This window comes from Saccoglossus kowalevskii, chromosome 18, assembly GCF_978046115.1.
Source record: "Saccoglossus kowalevskii chromosome 18, keSacKowa6.1, whole genome shotgun sequence".
Taxonomy (NCBI): Eukaryota; Metazoa; Hemichordata; class Enteropneusta; family Harrimaniidae; genus Saccoglossus; species Saccoglossus kowalevskii.
The window spans coordinates 19,527,634-19,537,047 of record NC_140658.1 but is presented as its reverse complement, the minus strand read 5'-3'; the positions used below and the strand labels follow the sequence as shown (position 1 = coordinate 19,537,047).

General features: G+C 38.2%; 1 protein-coding gene across 1 annotated transcript; it reads left to right on the top strand.

The window, feature by feature from the left end:
- The first annotated feature begins 879 nt into the window (after positions 1–879).
- Positions 880–8,379, top strand: LOC100377992 (uncharacterized). Its single transcript, XM_085492980.1, has 6 exons — positions 880–907; positions 4,900–5,205; positions 5,559–5,909; positions 6,237–6,359; positions 6,850–6,928; positions 7,704–8,379. The coding sequence occupies exons 1-6, from the start codon at positions 880–882 to the stop codon at positions 8,377–8,379; spliced, it is 1,563 nt and encodes a 520-aa protein (XP_085349106.1).
- Positions 8,380–9,414: the final 1,035 nt, after the last annotated feature.

Below are 9,414 nucleotides of genomic sequence, written 5' to 3'. Positions count from 1 at the left end.
CAAAAGGTAAGCCGATCATTTTACACACACATATATATATATATATAGCATACCGTTAACTTTATTTATTTATATGATATCGGAAGTGGTTGTCACGTAAAATAAAATTCATAGCTGTGAAATTGTCACATAATTATGAAAGTGTCACATAATATAGTTGATTTGCAGTGCGTTTATTCACGGATATCAATGTATGAAGTTGTGGGTCGTGTGTCTGTCAAGAACCACGGTCGTTTCTGGTATTCCTGATCGCTTTCCATGGTGCCATGTCGTACCTGTATTCTTTCTATGCGTATACGTTCCAGGCAGCCTTGGTTCAAATGTTAAACATTATTGTTCTTATAATGTTCTGTGATGATGATCATTACTTTTTCTTCAGCGTCGCCGATTCACCCGTGGATAGGCTCGGAAGGGCGCTTCCATTGTACACTGGCATCGTTCCTCACATCGAAACTTCACTGAATTCAGCTGAGGCCGGGTTCACTCAGTTCTCAACTTCAAGGTCTCAGAACCTTTTCCAGCTGTTGTAAACTTTATGTTTCGTCTATTTTGGGGCAAACTTTTTTCGAGTGCTATTTTCGGATAATATATTCACTTGACGATTTCAGTTTTCGGTCTGCGATGATCAAAACGGTCGATTCAAGGCTTAGACAGCGAGGCGCTGTAAGTGTTCAAAACGGTGTTTAGAGTATTCGAAAAGTAATTCCTCAAATTAATAATTTTCATTTTACTTCAAATTAATAATTTTCACAATTCTTCAAACTAGATATCGACAAAAATGTTCGCCTATTTGGTGGAGAGAGTCCATTTGAGGGCCGCGTCGAGATTTTACGTAACGGCTATTGGACGGCGATTTGCATTGACGACTGGGATCTAAACATGGCGGATTTTGTATGTCAACACTTAGGTAAGTTGGAATGTCGTCACATTTTTGAGTAATTGCAGCTACACCGTCTAATTCCCAGACAAGTGAATAGTTGTATAGCAAAGGACATGCTTCCAGCAGTGGCTGTATCACTTCTTTTGTGTCGGATGATAGGGATTCCGTCCATTGATCTTATTTGAATAACAATGGTTGTCGCGTTTGACGTCACGGCCTTTGTACTGACCGTTTGGGCGATTGTACACCTCTGAAAGTTTCATTACGCCATTAACGCCTGCGTGAAACATCTAAAATATGTGTTGATTTATGACTGCCAATGTGTATATTGTATTTATATGTTATCCGGTCAACTCATTGCTACCTTTCTATTGTGTTATCGTATCAACACGAACAGCCCGTACAAGAACAATAGGATTAAGCAGTGGCTTAATTTCATTTTAAAATCGATTTATTTTCATCATGAATAAAGACGAGTTGAATTATTGCTCACGCAATTAGTGGGTTGTATATGATCAAGTCCACGTTAAATAACATACATTTTTACGGTATTTCGACCTCCTACAAAGCACTGTGGATAATCACAAGTTGATTCAATCACCGTCCCTCGTTGTTGAGGGACGGTGATTCAATGCTTTTCCAGATTATAGGTACCCCGCATTTTGCAAAGTAGTCATACATGCCACAGTCCCTCTATCTGTGTACATGCGTACAGTACAGCATATGCCTCTGAATAGAAACAAAAGCTTCGTTCGACCCCGACCAGCCAATGAAAGAAATAGTTTCAGTTCCTCGAAGTATATTTTAGACCACGCGCCACGATAACATATACTACTGCAGACCTCCATGTCGACAGATTCACAACATTAACAACTCAAAGAACCAGTGTATGTACATGTATCCCACTACACAATGGCATCCCATCACGTGCTCGTGATAAAAACATGTCTCCACTGTAAATGAACATTGTGTACTAAAACGTAATTTAGTGTGATCACAAATTGACGATATCTAAAAATAAATCAACCCGACTGGAGCCAGTCTAGCGATAAAGTGAACCATATACTTTATATTACACTTGCCTATTAGTGATAAAACATGGGTTTTATCGTCACCGTGAACTGAATACGTTGTTTTTATCGGGTATAGAATACTGTCTGTAATGTTATATGAATTACTGGCACGTACCATTAACTCAAAGTGTATGCACGTTCGAGTAATTAATTCATCATGTTACCATTATATGTGCGGAAAAAACAATGTTTTCAGTTAACGATAGTAAGCATGACCAAGCGTGTAAATGAATACACAATATCGAACAACAATCATAGTGAATAATGTCAGAGTACGCCCAATCTACTGCCTCGTTCGTAGCCAGTCATACAATAGTCACTAAAATCGCTTTTTACAAATATTTATTATCTTACCACTAAATAACAGATACATGTTTGATTTAAAACATTACGAATGCCTTCGTTTGTTTTTGGTTTGTTTGTATGCACATACAGTGATCGTGACCGTGTGCGCCCATGAACCAACTTAATGTCATAATGTCGTCCGTATGACTAGAATATATAGTGATCGAAATACTAGTAGTGTGTATTGTGCATGGGACATCCACTTTTCATTGCTGATGATATCGCTTTATCGCCTAGGTATATCAACCGGAGCTATGTCTCTCCAGACTCAACTGCCAACCACTGAGGGCGTCCCAGTAATGACAGGCGGTTTCCGCTGCGACAGCACCAGTACAAAGCCATCAGAGTGCTTTACCAAACAAACTGCATCCAACAGACAAGCATGTCGACCGGCTGGCGTAAAATGTAACTGTAAGTATTATACTTATATTAAAATAAATTTTATATTAAAATAATTTGGGACAACGATTAAAATGATTTTTTCGTAATATGTACCGGGGCGAAATTTTGAGTTATGACGAACATTTTACCATGGAAACAATGGTAAATATCTCAGTGACCATAGAAACAATGGTAAATGTCTCAGTGACCATAGAAACAATGGTAAATATCTCAGTGACCATAGAAACAATGGTAAATATCTCAGTGACCATAGAAACAATGGTAAATATCTCAGTGACCATAGAAACAATGGTAAATATCTCAGTGACCATAGAAACAATGGTAAATATCTCAGTGACCATAGAAACAATGGTAAATGTCTCAGTGACCATAGAAACAATGGTAAATGTCTCAGTGACCATAGAAACAATGGTAAATATCTCAGTGACCATAGAAACAATGGTAAATATCTCAGTGACCATAGAAACAATGGTAAATATCTCAGTGACCATAGAAACAATGGTAAATATCTCAGTGACCATAGAAACAATGGTAAATATCTCAGTGACCATAGAAACAATGGTAAATATCTCAGTGACCATAGAAACAATGGTAAATATCTCAGTGACCATAGAAACAATGGTAAATATCTCAGTGACCATAGAAACAATGGTAAATATCTCAGTGACCATAGAAACAATGGTAAATATCTCAGTGACCATAGAAACAATGGTGAATATCTCAGTGACCATAGAAACAATGGTAAATATCTCAGTGACCATAGAAACAATGGTAAATATCTCAGTGACCATAGAAACAATGGTAAATGTCTCAGTGACCATAGAAACAATGGTAAATGTCTCAGTGACCATAGAAACAATGGTAAATATCTCAGTGACCATAGAAACAATGGTAAATATCTCAGTGACCATAGAAACAATGGTAAATGTCTCAGTGACCATAGAAACAATGGTAAATGTCTCAGTGACCATAGAAACAATGGTAAATATCTCAGTGACCATAGAAACAATGGTAAATATCTCAGTGACCATAGAAACAATGGTAAATATCTCAGTGACCATAGAAACAATGGTAAATATCTCAGTGACCATAGAAACAATGGTAAATATCTCAGTGACCATATTTTTTTTATCTAGATTGTGTGAACAACAACATAAAATAAAACCATATGGTAAAATCTGACGACAAGTCATAATGGTAACCAACTACATTACTATAAGTTAATTCCCAGACGCCATATCTTTCACTAAAAATCACGTGATATGCCGACATTGTGTGGCACATTCCCGATTTAGCATACTACTATATGCACAATTATAATAATTCAGTAGAATTAAATCAACGTATTTCAACTGTTAAATGGCGACAGTCGTCGCGCTGCTCATGTGCGACACTTTAACATTAATTTTCCCATAATACAATGCTCTCTCCTAATGGAAATCACAAGTATAATGTTTGACCTGGGCGAGACTTGCACTAATTACCGCACGTGACTTCTTCGATACCTTCCAATTACCTAATAAAATACCTAATTAAAGCTTAGTAACGTCTCAGCTTATAATCGTTGATCTGCGCAACAGTCAAAGTCGCCATCTTTGTTTATACGAGACCTATATATCTCGCGCATGCGTGGCACGACAACTACTGCGTTTTAACTATGATATTTTGAATAATTTTCGCTGTTTATGCAGTTATTGGGACAAGTGAATTTCACCGTACAAAACAAAAATGAAACATTTCCATATAAGATCTACAATAACACATGAAACATATATGACAAATTGTTTGCAGCTGGTCAAGTACAAAAAAAACGGTACACTAGTTTACTAGCACTCCTATATTGTATATGTATTAACATACGCCAAATCTGAATCAGGATACTTACTAAGTACTAGACCGTGATCTTTTTTTCCTTTATTTAAATGTCACGGTAGCAGCATATTGTCATTATCTCATAAATAAAATTTGTGTTAATTTAACTTATTGACTCGGATTATGACCCGTTACCAAAATTATTTATTTCACATGTGAAAAGTAGTATAACATTCATTTCATAAAGGACTAGTATCAGAAAATTCCTATGGCTTTGTTGAAACTCTGTATTGGCCAGCTTTTGTATACAATTGTATGTATGTCATGATTCGTTGTAGTTGAATTGTCTAATTACAGTTTTCACCAAATCCTTCATTTTCTCCACAGTACCTGGATACATAGGTTGTGCCAAATATCGTGAGAATTACTGGGGTTCGAGATCCTGCAAACAAGGAGACCAGATAGAAAATGACCGCTGTGACGTTAGTATTTCTGGATGCATTGCATTTTGTCGAAAATCCTCGTTCACCCACGCCGGTATAATTGGTGGGAATGAATGCCGGTGTTTAGCAACGAACATTACGTCAGTGATTCCGAAGGATGATATCACTGAAAATGCGAAATGTGACGTGGAATGTGCAGGAGAGGACATTGGTACATGTGGCGGCAGTGATCATATTAGTGTATATTCACGTAAGTTATTTTGAAAGTTGATGCGTTGTTCCCCCAGTTTAAGAAATATCCAGTAATCTCCTGTAAATATATATAAATATATAAGGATAAATTTAACATCAAAATAATTATTGGCGTATTTTGGTTAATTTTGTGAATACTAAGGTTTGAGATTGTTCTCAACCAAGTCAATCGTTTACAGCGACTTTAAGTTCACTCGTCGAATAATAAACTATCACTTTAATTGGCCAAACGCATTGGTTAAACACGCCCCATTTGAATATTCCTGCAAGCTAATATACAAACAACATTAATCTTTATTCGTCGATATTTGTATTAACTTTTCTTCCATCTGCATCTTGTATTCACTCCAGTGTCACTTGGGGCCTGCAGTAGCACATTTCGAAAATCAGAGGGCGTCTTCGCATCTCCAGGTTTTCCAGGAAACTATCCACCTACCGTCGATTGCAATTGGATAATTCACCAGCCGAGGGAGAAGATGATTGAACTCACGTTTTTCATGATGAATCTCGCCGATCCTGATGACGTCATCAACGTGATTGAGGAGAATGCGTCCGGTGAGGGCAGTGTGACCACAATACTCCAAGCATCTCCAAACGCAATACGTTTCCCCTGGAAGATGGTGATTAGGTCGAATTTAGTCAAAGTGCGATTTGTGTCGAATGGTGATAGAGAGAGCAACGGGTTTATTATTTCGTTCAAAGGTAAGTGTGACGTCATATATTAATCATGCGTTTGAGAAATTCAACTTGTATTTTTCATTTTAAAGGGCGGCAGTCGTCACGCCGCGTCCTGTTCGATATGGAACTCATAGCAACGTATACAACGCGTGTAAAATACATTGTTTATTTACATGAAATTCGAACACGCGCTGCGCGACGACCACTGCGCTTTAAGTTAATTATGGCACCATGTTCACGCAGGTGTCACGTGCTAGACTAGCTACTGTCAATATGTTAAGAGCAGTGAGGTCAGATGACGATATAATTTGTAGATAATTGTTATATTATGAATTTGTTTTTTTTCTTCAGCTGTCCCATATATTGACCCGAATCCCATTATACAACCGGACGTTACGACACAGTTTGCAGTTAAAAGAATTGAATACAAAGAGGATGACGGGAAATCTTACCGGTCACGTGTTCTTGATTCAGGTTTGTCAATTTACTAGAGAGACAATTTCAATTTCCAGGGGCCCGTTTGAACTACCTAAATACAGTGTATATAGATTTGTTTATTTTTGTTGTTGTCAAGATTGTGCCTTTAACGTTGTACTTCAAATCCGATTGACCCCAAAATAACGACACAGAAGCAATAAATCTTTGGGTGCAGGAATTTTAGAATTGTATGAAGATAGGTCAATGAATTATGAACATCAGCCAGACCGGGAACGTGCTCGCACCCGTACAGCATGTGCGTGTATATAGAGGGCGCTGATTAACGTGTCGCTACGAACTACTAGAATAAAAAGATTACACCATGAAAGAAAGTATGTTTATAACATAATGTATAGTAGTCAGGGGATATGCAATATTATACAGTATCATCGCAGTAAGCGTGAATTACCATGATATACGAACCCGGATGTGTACTAATTGTACCTCGATCAAGACCATTAACAAGTATGTGTATGTTCCCTTTCAGTTATTTACATGGGCATCGTCTTAGCATCAGTCTTGTTTGTCGTAGCCGCTGCTTTACTTGTATTACTTAGACATAAACGGTATGTATCATTATTGCGTCATCATATCCTATATCATTCCATCCTATCATCTCTTTCCACCCCATCTCATTCCATTCCATTCTATTATTTCATCCCAACCGACCACCACCATTTTCATCCCACTCTATCCCATTCCATCATCTCCTTCGCCATCACACCCATTCCATCCAATTTCATTTGATCGTCTCCTTCAAACCCAGCCATCCCACCATCTCTTTCCATCTCACCATCCCATTCGATCGTCTCGTTCAATCCCACCCATCCCACCATCTCTTTCCATCCCACCATCCCATTTGATCGTCTCCTTCAATCCCACCCATCCACCATCTCTTTCCATCTCATCCCATTTTATTTGATCATCTAGTTCCATCGCACCCCATTCCATGCCATCATCCTTTATATCCCATCCATCCCATTATCTCATTCCATCCGATACCATCACCTTCCCTTCCCACCACATGCCATCTCTTTCCGTCCAACCACATTCACTCTAATTTTATTCCACCCACCCCTTATCTGTTCTTTCCTAACACGACTCGTTTGCATTCAAAGTTTCGCCTATCGCATTCTAGTTTATCATATACCATATCAAACCCGTTTCAACCCATCACACCCCATGTCAGTTCACTGACCCCATTATATTCAAACCCGTCACATCCAACTCTATCCCATATATGCAACTTATTCATCCGATAAGAATCTATGTTTCTTTCAAAATATAGTTTGATTACCCAATCCCAGTGACTCATGAAGCTTCTATTTTTTAATATTTCAGGAAAATTAATAAGGCGAACAACAGTTCAGTTTTCGTACACACTGAGAAGGTGAAACCAAATCAACGAACAAATGATGGTGTTACTGAAAACTCAAACAACGTATCCCACGAAAACTCCCAAGATGGTGTTGAACATGAGTACTTGGCGCCTCAATCACTTCGTGTGAATAGTCACATATATGCCGAGATCGACGAGACAAACAGTCTTCCAGAAAATCATGACAACCCAATTGCGGCTCGACCCAAATATTACGTTTTGGAGGAAACGAGCACGAATAACGATATCGCTACGGAGCATGCGCATGCGCATGGAAACTTACCAGCACAGACATTACCGAGCGAAACACGGATATGCCAACTTCAGTCAGCAAGAAACAGTTCTCCATTTTCGCCACTACGACGCCAAAGTCACAAATACGATGAAGTGTACATATCGTCAGATCGACTCGATAGGTGGACGCAGCAGGATAGCGCCAATGAACGCACAATGATTTGTACATCCGGGTATGTTCGCTATGCTGAGTCCGACACAGAAAGCACGTCCAGTGAATCACTCGGTGCGGGCTGCATAATACCACAGGAAAACGAAAGGAGAATGAACACCATTGACGTATTTTCGTCACGACAACCCGCAGTCTGGGTAGAGAAATCAAGAACTTTGCCCGGCAACATTTAATTTAATCATTTTCACAAACACAAAACCGGATATACATGGAGTACAAACTAAATTAAACTAATTTTCAAAATATAATATACATATTTTGCAGCAGGTATTATAAAAAGATAGTATCCAAATATATGAATTTACATACTCTGGAAAATTAATGGACGAGTCACACAATTTGCATATTAGTTGTTGTTGTTGGACGATGTTGCATCGTCTATTATTACTGTTGGTAAATTGTGGCTTGAATTTACATGAAGGTCAGAGGTGAAATGGAATGCCAATCACACTGGTCAGTGCAAGCCGCGGCGGCCACACGTGTTGGATGCTCTGGGGGGTAGAAACGCGTATTGGATAGCTTTTAAATCGGCTGAACAATGTAATAGCATGAAGTTGCTTACTGCTTACATGTTTTAAACCGCTGAAATTATTACGATTAACAAATATGAAATAATATTCCATATCCACGTTTTTTTTTGTCTTCAAAATAGTTTCAATTTTCTACTAATTGTACAATTATTTACTTTCCCGGAAAGCTTTTTTGTTGTAATTTATAACTTGTTACGGCTTTGTTGATTCAAATAAAGCAACATGACACGTGTTTATATCATTATTATATCTTTCGTATTGTCTTGTTATTTGTCGCATGGGTCCATATCGAACTCAACACAGCGCAACGACCATCACCCACATTTATAATGAGTAACTTACGTAGCAGACAAAATGAAAAATGACGAGGCTGAACTAGGCTGCGGTTCCAGGGTGGGATGGAAGTAATACGAAACACACCCATCTTTAGACTATGATATAGTCACGTTATCTGGTATGAGTAGAAACTAAAAAGGAAATATATATATTTGCTGTCATTCAATTTGCCCTAAATTTTAACTGGTTAATCTTTCGAACTACGCACTCAGGAAATTGACGTAAACGTACTACCCAATGCGGTGAGGCGATGGCCGAATAAAATAATCCTACATGGCTGGCGAAGATGCAAGTTACGTCCATTTTGTCATGGCATAATAAAGTAGTATTCCATGTTATGTA